Source organism: Podarcis tiliguerta (assembly GCF_965153285.1).
Source record: "Podarcis tiliguerta genome assembly, chromosome: 12".
NCBI lineage: Eukaryota > Metazoa > Chordata > Lepidosauria > Squamata > Lacertidae > Podarcis > Podarcis tiliguerta.
In genome coordinates this window covers 12,003,705-12,025,185 of record NC_139545.1, presented here as the reverse complement: position 1 = coordinate 12,025,185, position 21,481 = coordinate 12,003,705, and the positions used below count along the sequence as shown (strand labels likewise).

At 43.3% G+C, this 21,481-nt stretch overlaps 2 protein-coding genes across 19 annotated transcripts in view; one reads left to right on the top strand and one right to left on the bottom strand.

Moving 5' to 3' along the window:
- Nucleotides 1-12,613, bottom strand: part of ULK4 (unc-51 like kinase 4) — a 161,618-nt gene extending 149,005 nt beyond the window's left edge. Inside the window, exons 1-13 of one of the 6 annotated variants that reach the window (XM_083404656.1) lie at nt 12,483-12,613; nt 9,832-9,977; nt 8,041-8,140; nt 6,932-7,071; nt 6,698-6,857; nt 5,692-5,793; nt 4,422-4,505; nt 4,154-4,229; nt 3,921-4,016; nt 3,368-3,489; nt 2,300-2,369; nt 2,089-2,194; nt 268-372 (exon numbers count right to left, since the gene is read on the bottom strand). In XM_083404656.1, the coding sequence (XP_083260782.1) occupies nt 268-372; nt 2,089-2,194; nt 2,300-2,369; nt 3,368-3,489; nt 3,921-4,016; nt 4,154-4,229; nt 4,422-4,505; nt 5,692-5,793; nt 6,698-6,857; nt 6,932-7,071; nt 8,041-8,140; nt 9,832-9,969 (1,299 nt within the window). In that variant the 5' untranslated portion in view covers nt 9,970-9,977; nt 12,483-12,613. Of the gene's footprint in view, nt 1-267; nt 373-2,088; nt 2,195-2,299; nt 2,370-3,367; nt 3,490-3,920; nt 4,017-4,153; nt 4,230-4,421; nt 4,506-5,691; nt 5,794-6,697; nt 6,858-6,931; nt 7,072-8,040; nt 8,141-9,831; nt 9,978-11,784 lie in introns of all 6 variants that reach the window. The other 5 variants (XM_083404654.1, XM_083404658.1, XM_083404657.1 and 2 more) reach the window with 5 other exon arrangements.
- Nucleotides 12,614-12,696: 83 nt separating this feature from the next.
- The window catches only part of TRAK1 (trafficking kinesin protein 1), a 137,805-nt gene continuing 129,020 nt past the window's right edge, over nt 12,697-21,481 (top strand). For 3 of the 13 annotated variants that reach the window (XM_083404737.1, XM_083404730.1, XM_083404718.1), the window contains exon 1: nt 18,297-19,470. The gene's annotated coding sequence lies outside the window, so the exon portion shown is untranslated. Of the gene's footprint in view, nt 12,839-15,508; nt 15,631-18,296; nt 19,542-21,481 lie in introns of those variants that run through there. The other 10 variants (XM_083404736.1, XM_083404719.1, XM_083404722.1 and 7 more) reach the window with 6 other exon arrangements.

Below are 21,481 nucleotides of genomic sequence, written 5' to 3'. Positions count from 1 at the left end.
GGTATGGCCACTAGGTGGGAGTAAAATAGTTGAAGATTAATCCCTGTAAAACCATAAAATTGTAGATTTTATGGGGGACCAAGAGGGTCATCTAGTCCAACCCCCGGCAATGAAGAAACATTTTGCCCAACATGGGGTTCAATACACAACCCTGATATTAAGAGTCTCACTCTCTACCGACTGAGCTAGTGCAACGGATAACAAAAAACACTATAAATTCCTGAACATATTATTTGAAAAGTAATGTATGGTAAGTTCAAATAGTACCTTTGGATTATCAATTACAGGGGTGACAATAAGGTCAGACTCCAAGAAGATAAGCTCTTTCACTTTGGACTCTATATCCTGCTGGCTGCAGCATATGTTTTTATCCTAGAATATAAGCAAATAGTAGTAGTATTTACAATGACATACATTTTAAATGCAGCAAACATTGTGCAACTCCTGCATTTATTATTAAAAGGCGCCAGAAGGCTTCCTTGTCAACTCCAAAGGATATTAACGCAGGCAGTAGAATTAATTCATTGGTTTCCTAGAGTGACAATATTGATTCTTGAGATATGTGTGAAAGTAATGAATCCCATTATCTAGAAAAGTACATTAGGACCTATCAATTAAACAGCTGAATTTTTTCTCACCATTTCCTGATGTACAAGAATGCTATCATAATCTTGTGCAATAATTTGCTTGTTATGTAAAAAAAATCACTCAGATATATTCCACTGTAAATATATTCTGATCCTTCAGTATTCTTGCTTGTTTCATTCAACGGCTTCATTTTTTCCACATTTTACTCCACCACCTTCTGTTTTGTAACCCCTCATTCTTTTCTTTTTTACATTCTCTCTTCTTCATCATATAACATAGTTTTCAGGCTGGAATGAATATACTTCCTGTTTTCTTCATGCTACCATCCCATCTAACTTCTACTTCAAAGCTTATTGAGGGTGCAACTTTTATACTAAAAGTAAAAAATGTAAAGGACCCTTGGATGGTTAAGTCCAGTCGAATTAGGCTATGGGGTGCAGCACTCATCCCTGCTTTCAGGCTGAGCCAGTGTTTGTCCACAGACAGCTTTTCAGGTCATGCGGCCAGCATGACTAAACCGCTTCTGGTGCAATGGGACACCTCGATGGAGGCCAGAGTGCACGGAAACGCCATTTACCTTCCTGCCACAGCAGTACCTATTTATCTACTCACACTGGTATGCTTTCAAACTGCTAGGTTGGCAGGAGCTGGGACAAGGCGACAGGCGCTCACCTACAGCATCCATTACAGAATCCTAAACATTTATAGTTAGTAATAAGCCCCTCTGAAATAAATAAGATTTCCTTCTGTACAAAGGACTAAGATTGGGCTGTACTACTGCTTCTTTGCCTTCAGCTCTCTGATAATCTCCATCACTAGTTTCTGTTTACCGTATTTTTTGCTCTATAGGGCACACCGGACCATAGGGCGCACCTAGATTTTAGGGGGGGAAATAAAGGGGGGGGGAATTCAAAGAGCAAAGAAGCCAAGACAGCGAGCGGGATGGATCCTGCTAGCTGTCTTGGCTTCATTTTTAGCCGCGGGGCTGGGGCGGGGGAAGCCTGAGCTTCCCCCAACCCCAGAACGGGTCCGGGAGCGGGGGCAAGGTTGCGCACAACTTCGCCTTCGCTCCCGGAGCTTGCTGCTGTCCCCAAGCCTTCTGAGCCCGGCGGGAACTCCTGCCACGCTCTGAAGGTTTATGGATAGCTGCCTGAAGCCTGCATTCGCTCCATAGGATGCACACACATTTCCCCTTCATTTTTGGAGGGGAATAAATGCATCCTACAGAGCGAAAAATACGGTAATTTATTCCACCAAATCTAGTTTTAACAGGAATTATCAATTGCTGTTTTCTAGTTAAATATAAGGGCCTCATCATCATCCTCACTCTTCTCAATCTGTGTGCCTCTTCTGACACTGTCAATTATTTTCCCACCATCCTTGGCTTCAGTAATGCAATTTTTTCCTAGTTGTGATTTGACAGCTCTTCCTCTTCTGTTTTTCTATAGCAGTCATATGGAATTCAGTCTCTTGCTTCCGTTTCCTTCAAACTACACTCACCTTTGCTGAAGGACTTGGAGATGATGTGTGTGCAGAATTTGTAGCTAGAACAGCAGCAGCATTGTTTATTTCCACTGTGGTGGTAGTTCTAGGGGTGGGTCGAGAACTGAAAGACAATATACACATGTTTATATAAAACTGAATACTTAAATGCAAATTATCTGAATTATTTTCTACAACTTCATTTAAAAGTGTTGTCCTGTCTTCATACCTGAGTAGAAATATAGATTCATTTGATTCACCATCAACAGCACTTTTAGGGCGTAGTTCTTCTGGATTTTCTTGACAAAGAAAATATTGTAACTATTTACTATTTACAATTGTAATGTTTCAAGCATGCATTTTAGTTCTCAGTTTTACATTACAGTGGTACCTCGGAAGTCGAACAGAATCCATTCCAGAAGTCCATTCAATTTCCAAAATGTTCGCAAACCAAGACGCGGCTTCTAATTGGCTGCAGGAAGATCCTGCAGCCAATCAGAAGCCATGGAAGCCACGTTGGATGTTTGGGTTCCAAAGACCATTCGCAAACTGAAACATTCACTTTTGCAGCGTTCAGGAGCCAAAACGTTTGACTTGCAAGGCGTTTGGGATCCAAGGTACGGCTGTACATGGTCGCCCCCAAAGCTGTTTTCATTAACCAACACCCACCTGTCAATTGCTCAATCAGGACTAACAAATGTAATTTCCTGGCAGGTGCTTTTGAATCTCTCACTCTGCACCCCCTCTTCTTAGCCCTTTGTTCATTCTCTTCTTGCCCCCACGCTTTCCACTAGCCCTCCATGAACCTGCACTGACATAAATAACTGCTATTCAAGTTACTCTGTGTGAGAGAAAAAGCCTTTTTCTCAGCTGATGTGTGAAACGCAGGGGGAAGAAGCCTACTTTTTAGATCAGCAGTGAGATGGACCTCTCTTGCACACAGTGGATGCCTATAGAATACCAGCTTCCTTGTCCCCATGCCCCATAAAGATGGGAAAAGAATCTCTTTGCTAGCCCATGTTTGCTGCTTTGGGAAGAGCCAAGCAATAGGGCTAACAAGCCACTTCTGCAGTGGTTCCCCAGGTCCCGACAGGACCCTGAACAAGTCATTGTAACAGGTGGGCAGGACAAAACACCTGTCAATCATGTGTTATCATAATAGTGACTAGCAGGTAAGTGGCCCCCATCCACCCGTCAAATTTGGCCCATGAGGCCTATTTTGGTAAGAATCTGGCTCAAGAAACCAAAACAGTTCCCAGTTCCTGAACCAATACATAAAACGAAGGTGCAATCTTACCCAGCTTGAAAGATCTGTTAAGTTGATTGTTTTCTGTTCTTGGCAACACTATGTCTGGGAGGCTTTTACACTCTAATTGAATCTCAGACTCTCCAGGTTCAAGCAGTTCAGCCTTTTTCCTGCTGTTCAAACAATTGACAATGAAATGTACTTTGCAGGCAATGCAAATTTCTCTGCATTTTATTCTGGACAGATCCTTAAACAATGGCAAAATTATTTTTTTACTTATATATATATATAGACAAGCAATTTTTTATTTAATTCATTTATGTTGTCCAAGGATATCAGCTACACTGCTAATGGGTTGCAGGACAGCAGCTCTCTAAAAACAGGGCTATAGCCAAGGGTGAAGCCATATTGTTCTGTTGCAGCAAAAAGAGGGAGGGAATCTTGTGACATCTTAAAAACTAGCCATGTTGTGGCAAAAGTATTCAAGAGACAGAACCCACTTTGTCAGAAATCTTTAGCCTCATGCATACATCCTTCTCACAATAAGTTTGTTAAGCAACAGAATTCCAAATTCCAAATTAATTTTAAACTGAGTCTACTGTACCTGGAGCTTGTTTCTTGGCTGGAGATCGTGTCACTGGGAATTTGGATAAAAGCATCTTTCCAGAAAGGATGTTGCAGCAGCTTGGCCCAAGTCAATCTTTAAATAAAATAGGAAAATACATATACAATCCTCTCATACAGTACCAATTTAAATTCCACAAACTTCTAGATTTGATTTTTTTTAATCAGGGTGTATCATTAATAAATAGCCAGATCTTCAAATCATAATTTTACCTCTTCTGAGGATCCTTCTGAAGTAAAGAATCAACCAAGTTAAGGAAGTCTGATGATGGTTCTAGAGGTGCTGATCCTGTAAGATAACGAAACTATTCTATTTTGAAACAAATATGATTCTACTAACTACCAAAATCTAAAAACAGCAACATAAAATAATTCATATATTAACTTCGTAAGGAGGGAATGTATGGAATCATTCACTCATTTGTCCCATTTTATAAACTTTTAAAATTATTTTCACCATCATTTATCTAAGGAACAATACCTTGCTGTGTAGGTGGGAAAGGATCTTCATGTAAAATCTGTTCTGCTAATTCAGTAACACTGTTGGAGAAGAACGGAGGTCTTCCTAGAAACATAAGTAGATAAGATTTCAGTAAAACTTGAATAAGCATCAGAACAATTAAGTAATAATTTTATTTGCATGAGCCAAGAGTTATTACAAGTCCATTTAAGAGAACATAATAATAATGGGAAATTGTCAGTATTATACCAATTGATTTCTAAAAACTGGAATTTTTCATCTGTTTTGCTTAAGGCTCTTGACAGCAAGAAACACTGAGTTACACCTATAATTCATAAAAAGATATACAATTGGGGGGGGGGGGAAACAAACTAAACAAGATGCAGAAGATCTGAGATCACATTCCGAGACATTTCCTTTGGGAAGAAAAAGCAGCCACAGAAAGGGATCTGGGCAGAAGCAAGAATGGGTGGGGGAATCTTTCCTCTATGCCATTCTCATAGTTTAAACACCCACCCACCCACCCAAAAACCCTATACTATTTGACCTACTGGCAGAAGACAACTTTTTTTTTGGGGGGGGGGGAGCTAAAAAGTTAATGTCATCTGTTAGGCCCTAACAGATTGTCAGTTAATCATCTTCTTCCATCCCCCCTCTGAAATGCTGTGGCTGCAGCAGCCACTCCTCACTATCATACAACAAAGGTCCACAGAAGACAACCATAGACCAGCAAAGTGGGTTATGATGACTACCCACTGTAGCCGAACAGTCACTTGGGATATGATTTGAAATTTAATCAGAGTGTTCATTTTATTTATTTTACTTTTATGTATTTAACAAAATTTATAAGTCACGTGATAAAAATAACTAAGTGATTTACATGAATATGAAATAAAGCATTAAAAATTTATTTATAATGAAGAAGGTCTGCAGCAAGAACTTTAACCTAACCAAAGGGAAAAAACCAAGGGCTGAGATTATCCTAGTCTGATTCTGAGATTAAATTCTACCTGCCTCTCCACACATTTCAGTTCCTTAGACACAATAATCTTTAAACTGAAAGTACATTTCAATGTCTTACTGCATGTCTCACTGCTTATTCTACTAAGTAACTGTATTAATGACTTATACAAATTAGATATTCACAGCTCTATTAATAGCAAAGGAACCTACACAGGTTCATAAATGGAACAACATCTCCGTCTTAATGTTCCTGAATAGTATTAGCATTTGTAACAATAATTAACATTGTAACATAATGTTAAACATGTTAGTATAAATAATATAATACCTGAAAACATTTCATATAACAAACAGCCCAATGCCCATAGATCACTGGCTATAGAGAAGTCGCTTCCTTCTATCACTTCTGGAGCAATATATGACAGTGTACCTACAAAATAAAGTCATGAATAGTGATTTGCTCTGATTTTGTAATAAACATCCTTTCAAAAGTCAGCAGCCTTTTTATCCAATAGTGGATGGTCTTGCAGGGTAAGATCACTCATCTGACCTCCAGTTAGTAATGTTACTGCTTACTGGGAGGAAGAGGGGGAGAGATGAAGCCATGGGGAGTTTGGCAACAAGTGCGCTGGATTTGCTCCACCATTTGCACCATGCCAACCTCACCCCTCGTTTTATACCTCCTGATAAACAGCAGTAACACAACTGACTGGTGGTGTCCCACCCTGGTGTCCACTACTGTTTTCATCTTAAACTCATTTCTGGGATACTCAAAAGGAATTTCAGACTAATTTCTTCTAAGTCTTTTGATGTAACAGGGTCAAGTAAACATACCCAGAGCAGCTCCAATAATCACAGAGCAACAAGCAACCAGGAAGAAGCGTAAACACAAAGACTGAGTGCACTCTACTTTGTCTAGCCCTGCACCTTACAACAGCAGGAAGGTAACCCCAAAGTGGAAGAACTGGAGAGTTCAGGGAAGGAGAGTGGGGTAATACGGCACCCAGCATTTATCTGATGAAACTGACAGCCACAAAACGCAGCTCTTTGAAAACCTAACTGCTTGGTATAACTTTGCACTGAGGAAACGACTCTAAAGGGTTACTACTGACACTAACTAGCACAGCCAATGGTGAAGAATGATGGGAGCTGTAGCAACATATTGAGGGCCACAGATGCCCTATCCATCAAACGTAGAATCACTGCTTTCAATAAGGAAGGGTAAGATATCACTGAATTAGTTCCACATTTTAAGTTTTAGAAAATATAATCATTACACAATTTTAATTAAACTCTGTCTTTTGCTACTGTTGCCCTTACATATTGCAATGTACCTCTGAATCTGTTCTTCAGATTTTGTCTTGAGTTTTCATCACTATCACCTCCTCCGTCTTCTGTTCCAATTAAAGCAAAAAATTCCTCCAAGTTTTCACCCTCTGCTTTAGCCAAGCAAAAGTTACTGAACTTCAGTGTACCAGGTCCTTCAAGGAGAATCTGTAAGGTATATCAATTAGTGATTTCTTGAATTATTTTTTAAAAAGTTGTTTTCAGAAATCATTCCCTCTTACCTTCCCAGGTGTAAGGTCACAGAAGAGAATTCCAAGGTTGTGAATATGATGGAGTCCAGTAACCAAATCAACACCAAATTCTCTCACAACCACCTCAGGTAGACATTCATCTTGAGTAATTACCATTTCCAGTGATCCACCTGTAAGGCATTAATGAATATTCTGCTATGAAGTTTTTTTAAAAAACAACAACAACAATTAACTGACCTCTGTAGTACTATTTAAATTTTTATCCTTAAGCTTTTTCTGACAAAATAGGCATACAAAACCTTTGATCTAAACTGCCCACTTGCAATTCCTAGCATGGACTCTTCAGAGCCATAATGCCTCTGACACTGGAGGTACAAAGAACGATTGGTCTTACCTGAAGATTTAAAAGTGGGGCACCAGAGCCAATGAGTATTTTTTGCCTATTACAGTGGTGCCCCGCAAGACGAATGCCTCGCAAGACGGAAAACCCGCTAGATGATAGGGTTTTCCGTTTTGGAGGTGCTTCGCAAAACGAATTTCCTATGGGCTTGCTTCGCAAGACGAAAATGTCTTGCAAGTTCCTGCAATTTTTTTTCACTCCCCACCCCCTTTTTCTAAGGCACTAAGCTGCTAATAGCCTTTTAGCAGCTAATCCGCTAATCCCTTAAGCCTTTAATAGCCGCTAAACCGCTAATAGCGCTAATCCGCTAATAGGGTTGCTTCGCAAGACGAAAAAACCGCTAGACGAAGAGACTCGTGGAACGGATTCTTTTCGTCTTGCGAGGCACCACTGTACTGTTGTCTATGCTCTGGTAACCTCTAGGTTAGATTACTGCAACACATTATACGTGGGGCTGCCTCTGATGATGGGACGGAAACTTCCACTGGCACAGCATTCAGCGATCAGGTTGCTCACCAGGGCAAGCCTTCTTGAGCATATAACACCAATCCTGGCCCGATTGCACTGGCAGCAATATGAGAACAGGCCTTTTCTCTGGTAGCTTCCCACTTGTGAAATTTAGATTGCACCTAGTAAAATGGAGGTGGGGAGTCTAGGGACCAAATCCATCCCTCAAGGCTTCTCTAGATGGCCCTTGGGAAACAACGGTCACAAAACATTGTGTTTAACAGCTGCTTACCTGTGCACAATTCCACCACAAGCCAGAGGTGATTGCTTGTTTCATACCATTCATGAAATGTTACAATGTTCTTGTGCCTAATTTCATGAGTAAGGCGCACCTGCAACAGATTATCCACACATGAGTTGGTCTGGGCTGAGGATGGGACAGGCACAAAATGGAACAGTAGCCCTTAAGAAGTTGGAATTCAAGAGATGTCTATGCAAAAAAGCAAAGTAGCAGACTAGAATTCCTCCAGTCCCCATGGGAAAGGAACAAGAGGATGGTAACAGATTAATAATACATTTGTGAAAAATGTTGGGGTAGATTCATTATGTTCCAAGAAAAGTACAAAACAAAAGGTGTGATTGATGGTTTACAGATTGTGAAGTTTCAAGACAGAAAAGGATTGAACAAAACATTGAAGGCCTATAGCTTTTTTTTTTTAAGTTTGAGATTAGTCAATTAAAAACATTTTTTGAAACAATAAATTGCCCTGTAGGCTTCTTCAAGAACACTTCATTTGATCAAACCTGATTAGTCTTTGTAACAAAGGTGAAATGGGAACCAAATCCACCCATAAATACCATATATTACTCTTGCTTCTCATCCCCAACAGAGTTAATTCGGAAAGAGAGAACTGCCCAAGACAAGAGCCTTTCAGAGTTAAGTAAAATAGGGATTGATTAAGCAATTGCCAAATCAGTTTCAGACAAAACTGTGGCACACAAAAATCCTGTGGGTTGTTGTGTTTTTGTGCCAAGCTCTCTTCACACTACAGTGGTGCCTCGCAAGACGAAAAGAATCCGTTCCGCGAGTCTTTTCGTCTTGCGGTTTTTTCGTCTTGCGAAGCAAGCCCATTAGCGGATTAGCGCTATTAGCGCTATTGGCAGTTTAAGGGCTATTAACGGCTATTAAAGGCTTAAGGGATTAGCGGTTTAGCTGCTAAAAGGCTATTAGCAGCTTAGCGCTTTAGAAAAAGGGGTTGGGGAGTGGAAAAAAAACTCAAAAATTTTCGTCATTTTCGTCTTGCGAAGCAAGCCCATAGGGAAATTCGTCTTGAGAAGCGCCTCTGAAAACAGAAAACCCTTTCGTCTTGCGGGTTTTCCGTCTTGCGAGGCATTCGTCTTGCGGGGCACCACTGTATTGTAATAGATCTATACAGCAGCCACATCTTTCTCCAGGACATCTGAATTACAGCTGTAGTGAATTCTCCAGAGATACAGTCATACCTCAGGATAAATACGCTTCAGGTTGAGCACGTTCAGGTTGCACTTCGTGGTGACCCGGAAATAATGGAGCACGTTACTTCTGGGTTTCACCGCTCACGCATGCAGATGGTCAAAATGATATCACGCGCATGCGCGGAAGTCGCGAAACGTGACCCGCACAGACGCGTCTTACGTTATGTTCAGAATGCAAATAGGGCTCTGTAACGGATCCCGTTCGCATCCCGAGGTACCACTGTATATGTAATGACTGTTTACCTCATAAAAGTCACCAGCAGTTGTTGCATTTACACAGAATTATTTTTCCAGAATGCAAAGTATTTCTTATGAAACAGTCATGAAGCATACAATGAACACTCAGGGTACCCACCATAATTATCCAATCCGAGCACACCCAAAATTTAAAAGGAAAAAGAAGTTTCTAGATTCTGCTAAAGAACCCCTTTAAAATACAGCTATTTGGAACATGGCTCTTGTTCAAAATTATTGAGGACTTTTTCAACCAGATGGCACGTTTGTATCTGAAAATATGTTGAATAATTTCATTTACATCTCTTTCTAAAATAATCAATGTAGTTCTTACCCAGTTTGTTATTTCAGCTCTCTTGCATTTCTCAGTGCACAAAATAGCCACAAAATTAATAGTTCCTTTTCTTCTGCCTTTATATACAACTGTTTTGCTTCCTCTTCCAATCTCTTCATACAAAATGAAGTTCTCCATAATAAAATCTGTATACATAAATTAAATCAAAGCCACAAAATTAAAACCTCAAAATGAAAGGAAAACTCCTCTAATTTAATATAAGAATGAACACCTTGATTTTTTGAATAGCATAACCTACAAAATGTTTTTAGGCATGTAGTTTTACATAGTCTTTAAGAGAATAACTTACACCAGAGAATCAGAACCTGTGGCCCTCCAGAGGTACCTAGAGTCCAAATCCCATCTGCCTCAGCTAGCAGAGCCAACTTCTGGAGGACCACCAGTTTCTCATCCCTGACATGCACAACAACCTACAACTAAGGGAGCCTGAGCAACACAATACAGTTATACCTCAGGTTACAGCCGCTTCAGGTTGCGTTTTTTCAGGTTGCGGACCGCCGAAACCCGGAAGTACTGGAACGGGTTACTTCTGGGTTTTGGCGGTCACGGATGCGCAGACACGCTAAATCACGCTTTGTGCATGCGCAGAAACGCCGAATCACAACCCGCACAGTCGCGGGTTGCAAACGCTGCGGGTTGCGAACGTGCATCGCGCACGGATCACATTCGCAACCCGAGCATCCACTGTATTTTACATATGATGACTTTAATGTTCATGAGGAGAGCCTGAGAACTTTTAATCTAGGTAACACTTATGGTATACAAAGTGACATATCACCAAAGAATAAGCTGTACCTTCTTTCTAAAGGACAAGGATAAAAGCCATTGTCGATTATTTATATAGATAACTTACTAGCATATTTCTCTTCTGGAGTAGGGGGAATTAACTAATCAGCAGTGCAGATTATACATTAGATTACAATTGCATGTTAAGAACTTGCATAAATAAAAAAAATGTGAGAAGAGAAAGGGATCTCAAGAGTTCAAGATATTTTTGAAAGAAGCAAGCTGCTCTTCCAAGAAAAGTCGTTCCTGGTGGCGCCAAGTTCTGTTCTTGCCTCCATATCCATCAGCTATGAAGTTTTGCCAGAAAACTTTACAGGAGGGCCATAGATCTGTTACAGTGAGAATTTGTGTCTACAACACCCAAATCAATTTGGGATAGATTATAGGGCAACCTTTATGGATCCTAGGAAATATACAAAAACATTATTATCATCATCATCACCGCCTTTTTAGTGCTCCCAGACCCTGGAACTCCCTCCCAAGCAGATGCAAACTTTCTTGTTTCAACAGGCTTTTGAGAACTGATGGCTTTTAATGAAAGGGTCGGCGCTGTTCTTATTGTAATTATGTTTGCATAAATTAAAAAATGTAGGAAAAGGGATCTCAAGAGTTCAAAATATTTTTGAAAGAAGCAAGCTGCTCTTGTAGCAAAAGCAGCTTTTATATATATGTGTGTGTGCGTGTTTTTTTCCTGGGGGTATGCATACCTCTGAACATTTTGTGAATCTTTGTACTTTTGTCCATTTGCTGTATTTATTTCCCCCGATTTGAACTCTAAAATGATGATTTTCTTGAGTCAAAATGGGAGTACCCCTAAATATTTTTTTAAGGGGAAAAAGCAGTGTGTGTGTGTGTGTGTGTGTGTGTGTGTGTCTGTAACAACCACCGGCATTTCCCCCATCCCCGTTCAGATACGTTTGGTGGACTTCTTAACAAGATAGGCAGAAACCTAGGTATATTTTAATTTAGTTCATCATGTAATAGGCTTATGTTAGAAAATGAATATGGATGTTGAATTCGATGTTTGTAATTTTTCTTTTTTCGGTTTTGGAAAAAGAAGAAGAAAAGAAGAAGAAAATATAGGGAGAAACGCGGGCAAGTTTCTTTTTCCCCCTCGCGGAAATCCCAAGAACAAGGGGTTTTCACCTGTTGAATGCCTGCCTGTTACAGAGTTATTAGAGGCGCCGAGTCTCCGCGAAAGGAAGGGGGAGAAGCAGCAAGAGGAGGAGAAAGATGGTGAAGGTGATGGCAAAACGGGCGGCGTATTTCTAACCCTTTCCTCGGAATGGACCGCTGAGTGCAAAAAATAAACCAAAAAACAAAAACAAACCACCTCGCGTTTTTAAATCCTCCGGACGCTGCCTCTTCGCTGAGGGAAGCAGCTCCCGCCTTCAGCCCCAATGACTCCCCTGAGGCACGCGGGGAGGAGCCCGTATGGGCGGGCGAAGTAAGAAATAAATAATAATAATAATAATAATAATAATAATAATAAATGTCCCACTGAAAGGAAGGGCTGAGGGGCGCGGAAGACACGGCGCCGGAGCCTCTAGCTCGCTCGCGGCCTCATCCCGCAACGCTTCGAAGGGAAGAGAAGACGGACTACCTGCTCTCCTCCGAGGGAAGGAGGACGCGCCAGCCCCGCTCAGAACACAAAAGGAGCGCGCGCAGGGCGGGGCGCGAGAGAGCCGCTTCTGCCGCAACCGTTAACTGAAATCCGCGAGAGACCACGCCCTCCGCAGGCCGCTCCATTTTCGCAGGGGGGGGTGCCTCTGAGGCCTTTCCGGCTGAAGGGAAAGCGGGTGTTTTTGCCCGGCGGAACGCGTAGGGTTGGGGTAACACTCTACCGGGATAAAGTCACCCGTCAGTCAACTGGTTTCTCTGGGAAAGGGTGCGGCTGGAACCTTCTCCTCCTCTCTCCTCCCCCCCTTTTGGGCCATCGTGTGGGCTAGCCCTAACCGCCCCTTCAGTATCTTAGTTACGGCACAGGACGCCGGAAACAACAGTCTGAGGGGAGTTTGGGGCGGGGCGGGGAAGGGAGAGAGACCCTGGGCTCACGCTCTCTGCGTTAGATCCGCCCCCTCATATCAGGGGTACCCGGATGTTCGTCGCCCTGCGCAAACTGGAGTTCTCCTCTGTTGCTATGGAAACCTGGCCTTAACGGATTGGACCCCTCATCCCGGCTGCGGCCTTTCCGCCGCAGGTGAGGGAACAGATTAAAAGTAGTGCGAGGCTTGCTTCTACCTCAGGCTTCCTCAAACTGGGCCCTCCAGATGTTTTTGGCCTACAATTCCCATGATCCCTAGCTAGCAGGACCAGTGGTCAGGGATGATGGGAATTGTAGTCTCAAAACATCTGGAGGGCTGAGTTTGAGGAAGCCTGTTCTACCTCACCATTGGTCCTTCTTGCGGTCCCGTCCTCCCAGAGGGCTGCCACGGTTAAGCCCCCTTTGCCAACACCCTCCCGTGTTTACGTTTTGTCGCATTGCTACCTCTAGGGGACAACACTTTCGGATTGAAAGCCCTTCGCCAAGGCGCTGTTGAAACGCCCTCCAGAATCCGTTCTGCCTGGCCGGCCCTACCATTAGGCAGTAGGAGGCGGCAGCCTCAGGGAGACAATTTCGAGTGCTGCGAAAAACCATTTTGCTTTTTGTATGAAACTGCAGGAGATAGACTGTGGTGATATTTTCCTGCAAGGTAGAGGCAGGGACGCATGTAGGATTTTCCTTCTTTGGGTGCCATAGTAGGGTGACGAAGGTGACCCCCAGTCTCTGCGGAACAGTAGCAAGAGTCCAGGGAGTTTGTGTTTCCATTCAAGACGTGGCGGAGACCGCTGTGTCTTTTGGAAATAAGCTTTATTAACACATATTTACAACCTGGTGCAAAAGGTTAAAAAGTTTAAGAACCCCTGGAAGTCTAGTCAAAGACGACTATGGGGTTGTGGTTCTCATCTCGCTTTCAGGCCAAGGGAGCCAGCGTTTGTCTGCAGACAGTTTTCCAGGGCATGTGGCCAGCATGACTAAACCAAAGCTCGAGTGCATGGAAACACTGTTTACCTTCCCGCCACAGTGGTACCTATTTATCTACTTGTACTGGCATGCTTTCAAAGTGCTTGGTTGGCAGGAGCTAGGACAGAGCAATGGGAGCTCACCCCGCCGCAGGGATTTGAATCGCCGACCTTCCAATCAGCAAGCCCAAGAGGCTCAATGGTTTAGGCCACAGCACCACTTGTGTCCCACTTCAACCTGGTGCAGATGGAGGGAGCAGAGAGTTTACAGCATCTGTGTCTCCAGAGGGGCTTATCCTTCAGATGCTTTCTAAGCAGCATCTCTGTGCCTCTGCCCCAGCTTGTCTCCAACCAGCCTTCATGGTGTCTGCCCTTCAGCCCCTTGCATTGAGTTATCTCCCACTTCCTGCTTCTCCTTCCCAGAAAACTCATTGACAAGCAACTCCTCCCCTTCTGTCTGCTCATCCCTCTTCTCCCCACTGTTCCAAGCCTAGTTTTAATAGGTTGAAGGAGACAGTACCAAAAGGAACCAAAGTGGAGCCATATTGTCTCAGATAGCAGCCATTAGCTACAATTGAGGTAGTCATTTACGAACTGCCAGAAACCGTTCTTTTTTTTGCAACCCACCCATGCTGGCTTATGAAGGAGAAAGTGATGCAGAGTAAGACATATCGGATTCAGACTCTATAATCATCTGCTTGGTGCAAAGCGCAAGATCAGACCCTATTCCATGGCACATAATAGAAACTGTAGTTGAGCTGTAGTTGAACCTTACTCCAGTGCTGGTAAAAGGACAGTGTCTTCCTCTACACTTGAGAGCAGCAGGTTAGCGTAGCATAGAGATATGATAAATGTTATGGTCTTGGGTTAATATGCTTTTTAAGTCTTTGTTTGGATGGTGTATCTTCAACCATCTAAGGGTGGGGGGTTACAATTTAAGTTTCTCCTCCCATGGAAGGATGGAATAATATTCATCTGCTGAATTCCCCCATTTAGCATATGCCACAGATGAACATGTAGAGATCCTTTCATGCAGTTATCTGCATGCAGCATGCTGCTGAGTACAAAAAGCTGTGGCTTGGGACACATGGAAGCAAGAATCTCAGAAATCTAATGTGGACCATTAAAAATCCTCTGCCAGAGGGCACATGCTTGACTGGTGGAGCAAAAGTTTTGCTTGCTCAGGATCGTTTTCCTTCTCTGCCACTTTATCCTCATCTAAGAATCATGTCTTTAGCAGTGTTCAAAACTCCCATTGTTCTAGATGCATTTTGTGACAATTTCATTAGCGCAAGCAGTTTCTGAGCTCGGGGCCAGTACTGCGCCTAGGATTTCAGATTAAAACTGCAGAGTGGAAGGAAAGGAGGACCTTTTTCTGCCTCCCCACTTTCAGCCACTCTCTGAAGACTGGAGAAAAGACCCTCTTAAGAATATTAGGGGAGTGGGCAGGGGAAGGACTCAACCATGTGAAAAATGAACATATTTTAGCTGCAGTTTGTTCATTTTCAGCTTTGTATTCTTGCTATAAAAAGTGCGCCTAGACATTGTTTCACTCATAACCTAGGTTTAAGGGCCCATTTAGCTCCTAGGTTTCATATCTCAGTTTCTAACACTGGTCTTTAGCTACATATTTATAAAGACAAAACATTATTGATAGCTATAATGCACTTGATTTAAAATGTTATGAGGATGCATAATCAACAATTACAGTGTTAAATTAGCCAGAGGGGTAGCTATTTATAAGTGTGAGATGACTGAGATAAAAACTGGAAGAAATTTGGTTTACTTTTAAGACTGCCTTAAGACATGACAAATCTACATTCCCTCTCCTCACCCCTTTGCTTTGGCCACTTGTTTGTGTGTGCAGGCATTAAATATATGAGTCCTACAAACTGCAGGGAGAAGGTGGCTACAGTCCTATAGACCAGTCTTTCTCAGACAGTAGACTAGGAGTCCAGGATGCACCAGTGGACCTTGGGCTGCTTTCAGGTAGGCCTCAAGAGTCACATCTTGACAGTTACATCCTCACTTGCCTAGAAAAGTTGTTACGGGGGTGGGGGGCAGCGGCAGAGTGTTTATACATTTGTATGCCTTTGAAAAACAATGCCACCTTAACCATCATGGGTTAGCATAGAGTGCAGTTTTAAAGCTAGGGCTAGAAACAGAGGTGAAAGCTGCTCCTTGGTTCTGCTGGATGTCTCAGTGGTTTTTGATACCATTGACCATGGTATCCTTCTGGACTTTCTGGGGAGGTTGGAAGCTGGGGACCACTGTTGTGCAGTGGCTCTGCTCCTTTCTCTTGGGCCATTTCAATAAAGTGGTGTTGGGGGATGAGTGTTTGGACCCCTGGGCACTCACTTGTGGGGTATCCCAGGGCTGTGTCCTCTCCCCTATGATTTTTAACATCTATATGAAGCTGCTGGACATGCTGGCTGATGCTGATAGCAGTTGTAGTTCAACAACTGTAGAGTCACAGGTTTCCCATCCCTGACTAAAATTAATAACTTATCTATCTTTACTCCTGAAGTCATAGCTTTAACACATGCAATTATGGCAATGAGCCCAGAGGGAGAAAAAACCATCATCAACCAAGCCAGGTTTCCCTCCCTAGTCAGCAGCCCTACTTCTCTTGAATGCTTGCAGTTGAAGAATGGAGTTTCCTTTTGTTTGTAGGGAATTACTGTATATATGCCTCTTCCCTGCCCCCTCCAGCCCTAGTCATCACTGTGGAGTGCTACAAACCTTTGTCATAGGCCCTGTATTATTCAACATCTCTATTAATGATTTGGATGAAAGAGCAGAGGGGATGCTTACCATATTTGCAGATGCCACAGAGCAGGATAGCTGACACCCGAAAAGATTAAATAAAGATTCAAAATGATCTTGAGAGGTTGGAATGCTAGACCAAAAGCAACAAAATAAAATTCAGCAGAGAAATTAGGTACGAAGAATTGGAGGCACAAAGATAGGAAGGGCAGCCACACCTATGAGAAAAGTCTAGGTGTCTTAGTCGATTAGAACCTCAGAATGAGGCAGCAGTGTAATGCAGTGCCTAAGAAAGCTAATACAGTCTTAGGTTGCTTTAACCAAAGCATAGTGTCCAGGTCACAAGAGGTAATAGCTCCACTGTATTCTGCTCTGGTCAGACTGCATCTGAAGTGCTGTGCCTATTTCTGGGTGCCAAGTTTTAAGAAGGGCATGGTCAAATTGGAGTGTGTCCTTGTACTGAATTTAGGATCTTCGTTTTACTTCTCTTGTAATCAATAGGATTAGTTCAATTATACAAGTATATGCAACCAACACCACCTATAGAATCATAGAATCGTAGGATTGTGGAGTTGGAAAGGACTGTGGGGAGGTTTGTATTGTCTAAGCTACAAAATAATACTCTATAAAGCAAATGGGATAAGTTTTTATTGTTTTGAGGGTTTTTTTGCACAAATGGACTTTAGTTGCAGAAATTTTCCTCTGACAGTGACAGTGTATGTATGAGCCATGCTTCTCTGCCATGTATGTTCTTGTGACATAAGCTTACCCAGATCAAATTATACAAAATGTATCACAGGATACTTCAGAATGTATTGTTTACCCATTTTTCCTGATTGACGTCCACCCATTTTACAATTTTCAGCAGTAGGGAAATAACTGACCAAAACAACAACAACTTTGTAAACTTCCATGGTTTTTTTTAGAAAACAAACATCCTAGGAATGCTGATCCATGCAGTTTCTTTACAGTTGATGTGGACGATGAGTAAAATATGTAGGTTGGCTTTGTTAAACAGAAACTTGCAGAAGAATCTTAACAATTCTGATTTAGAATTCAGTTGAACTCATTGAGTCTTTCTGGGCTTGTTCCAGCCTTAAGAGTATTTTACCCTATTATTCTTATATCATTTGTAACACTGCTGAAAACATTAGTTTTCCAGATTTCGATTTGGATCATGAAGTTTTCCTATTTGGATCAATTTCCTCTTTAGGAAATTGCCACTTACACAAGGGTAAAGTGCCTTACTTTGAGAATGTTTGTGTAACACAGTGATTAGGAATATGCAGTGCATGGGCAAACTAACAGTCACATGGATGCCATACTTTAGCCTAAGTGATGATGGGAGCACATCCACCTTACTTCCAGCTTGATTCTAGTTACTCAGATGTAAGTGCCAGCGTTCCATTAAGCTTACTTGCAGGTAAGCATGGAATCACAATCTTCAATGGACAAGTCAATTCCTGCTTGCAACCAGTGAGCTGGAGATTGTAGCTTGGTCCTTTTGCCTAATAAGTTACCTTTGAACTAGGAAATTGAAATCACCTCTGGCCTAAATTTGTATGTCTGTGCAGTATGCATGCTACATACATTACTGTTTCTGCTGATATACTGGGGGCTCTGTTTAATGACAAAGTTAGCTTCAGCCTTGTATCTGAGTGAGTGGTAAACAGTCCAATCCTCTGCATATTAACTCAGAAGCAAGTCCCAATTATGTGGGCCTTGCTTCCAGAAGAATGCATAAACGATATATAAATACAACGAATAAATAAAAAAACGTGCATTAGGACGGCAGCCTTTGTGTCCTAGCCACTTGGGGCAGGGGTATGCAAATCTGAATGAGTTTAAAATGCTGTCTGACATGCAAGGGGAGTACCGTCTCTTTTTTAAAAAAGTTTTTATTAACCAATTAACACATGTTAATTACACCTTTTCTCCGTTTACTGTACTTGCCCACCCTTCCACACTTGCTTGCCCAAATTTAAAAGGGTTCCAAAAGTTAACTTCTGGAACTAGCAAAAAAAAAAAAAAAAAAAAAAGGCCGCTCTTCTGAAGGTCGCCGTTTTATTTTTAAGTTTGGCAGAGTTCTCCTGATGCAGGGAGTGGGATCAGCTGCCGTGGCTTGTTATCCCGAGTCCGTTGCCTGGAAACTTCAGGCACCCGGGCGCTGCCGCCTCCCCAGCAAGCGGGGCTTGGGCGATGAGGTAATCCTGTGTAGCCGGAGAAGCGGGGAGGAGGGCCTGAGCTTAAGGAACCCAGCCGCGGGCCCGCCCAGCCGGCAAAGAAAGCCCTGGCGGCAACCAGCGTTGAGCGCGCTCACCTCTCCCAAGCCGAGGTGCGCCGCCCGCAGCAGCCGGAGATCCGCAGCCAAAAGGGCAAAGGCGCCTTCGCCGCTGGGAAAAAGGTCGCGAGGCCCTGGAGCGGAGGACGTGTGCGCTGAAGATCCCGGCTTTTTCCGCCAGCCTCAGGGCGTGGGATCCCGGCACGTAGCAGCCAGCGATCCCGGGAGCAGCAGCGCCCCCAGCAACACAGCGCCGGCTGGAAAAGGGAGCAGCAGCGGCAGCCGGCCTTTTTCCTCTCTCTCCTTCTCTCGCCTCTCCCACGTGTGGAGCCGGCTGGCTGTATGCCGCCCAAGCGGGGCATTTCCAGCCGGGGAGGTGCCGTTTTGGATCGCCCGTCTCCACGCGCGCGCTTGGCTCAGCCTGAAGGCGATTCGGCGGCGGCGGCGGGGCGAGGAAGTAGGAAGTAGTCACAACCCCATCGCCGGCCCTGCTGCTCATGTGCCGCTCCATCCATCACGCCCGTAGGGGGATCCGTTTACACTAGCCCGGAAAACAAGCCGAAGCGAGCGCCCGGGAACGGACGCGCCACCAAGGGTTTTGGAGAGCCTGCGCGCGTTTTGGAGAGCCTGCGCCTGGGTGAGTGGCGTCTCTTTGCGCGCTGGTCGTGGCCAGGGGGAGCGGGAGTCCCGAGCTTGTTTCTACAGTCCCGCGCTCCGGAGGAAAACCAGGCGCAGTTTTCTGCCCTCCTCGTTCGCGTCTCCTCCTACGCTGCTTCTTTTGGGTAAGCCCTGGCCGCCTGGGAAGACCTGGGAGACGTCCTCTCCTCTCCTCTCCTGACCTGCGTGCGCTCAGGTAGGGCCAACGGAAGCTGCCATTGCAGATGTGGCGTTGGACAGACAGATGAGCTGCTTCAGGTTCAGGAAGCTGGCAGGAATTGCCTTCATTTAGCTTGCAGGCGGGATGTGTCCCTGCGTGCTTACGGTTTGTCCCAATTTTTCCGCGAACCGCTGCATGCACTGCATGACAGTGGATATGACCTTCAGGAGACTTGCTTGTAAATTCGCAGAACTCTGCCCGGTTTTTACACGTTCCCTGGTTTCTTTGGCTTCCTCTTAAAAACAACAGTTCAGCCTGTTTACACAAGAATTTGCTTGCAGAGGCAGACCTTGTGAATTATTTACAGCAGAGGGGGAAAGGCTTCTATGCAGCAGTCAGTACCCAATTCCAGAACATTTCAGCTCTTAATCCTGATTTGTTAATGTATTTTGCATAGGTTAGTAACTGGAAGAGTGTGTATGTGCCCTTAACGGTACAGAGAAGAAATGGTAATGTAAAGACTTACCGGTACATAAAACCAGTCATTTGCTGTTTCAGCCCTTGGAAGTTGAAATCATACTTGACCTAAGCATGCAGCTGACCTCCAAAACTATAACGAATGGATGTGTTTTTATAGAGTTAATTGAAAAAAGTCTCAGAACATTATTTATAAAAGGCAGAATTTTAAACCAGAAGTAAGGTTTTTTAAGGTCATTGTGCTAGATTCATTGTTTCCAGCCGAGGCCTTGCTGGGGCTCCTAAGGCCCATGCCTTTTTTGGCTGCCATAAATGAAACCCTAGAGCCTACTAATCTCTCAGCTTTTGCTAACCTTTATTATGATATGCTGTACAGTTCATTGCCTTGTTTGTTTGTTTAAAAGATTCCTTACCCACTCTTCATTGCTGAAGGAATCCCAGAGTGGGCTACATTAAGATAAAACACACAAATGCATAGGCAAATAAGTCTGCAGCTTGCTTTGGAAACTTATGAGAGTTGGTTCCAGCTGTACTTGAGAAAAGCAAGGGATTTCCATAACCAAGATCCTACAGAATAAGAAATGCAAGGTTTGTAGGTGATGCCATTTATTGAGCCAACTCTTGCTGGTGGTGCAAGAGCGTGTAAGCTTTCAAGGTAAAACATGGGGGACGGTGATTTGTGTGTGTGTCATCTGAAATCTTACGTATTCATAAACCAAAAGAGATTGGTCTTAAAGTACAATACATAGTTTTTGTTTTAATAATATTTATTCAAAAGTTACAATACAGTTACAATACATTTTCAATCAAGATAGCCCTCTGGGTATAGGGCGGTATATAAATTCAATAAATAAATAATAATCCCCTCCACAGACACCTCTGTGATGATGATGGCATTGAAATATCCTGTTCTTCTTCAATAAAAGAGAAAAAGGTAGAGCAGATAATGTCAAAGGTATCTTTTTGGGGAGATAACTTTGATTAGTCTCTGATGGCATATGAGGTGTTCTGATGACACATAGTTAATCTATGGAATTGGCTATCTGCAGGATGCAGTAATGGCTGCCAAACTGGACATCTTTAAAAGGGGATTAGGCAAATTCATTGAGGATAAGGGTATCAATGGCTCCTGGTCATGCTGACTCTTCTGCTTCCAGTTTTGGAGATATTATGTCCCTGAATAGCAGTTGCTGGGGTGGGACAACAAGTGGGGATGGAGCTGTTGTTCTCATATCTTGCTTGCAGGCTTCTCATAGGCATTTCATTGGCCACTGTGAGAACAAGATACAGTACTGGTCTAGATTATTAATTGACTGATTTTATTGATGCTGCAATTTCTACCATCAAAGGGATCCCAGAGTGGTCTACCTATCAGTACAAATCAGGGGCAGGGAACTTCAGACCTGAGAACCAATTATGGCCTATTAGGCTTCCAGCATGACCCTCAGGACTCTATCCAAGCCTCTCTCCTTAATCTCCCTCTCCGCCACTCCATACCC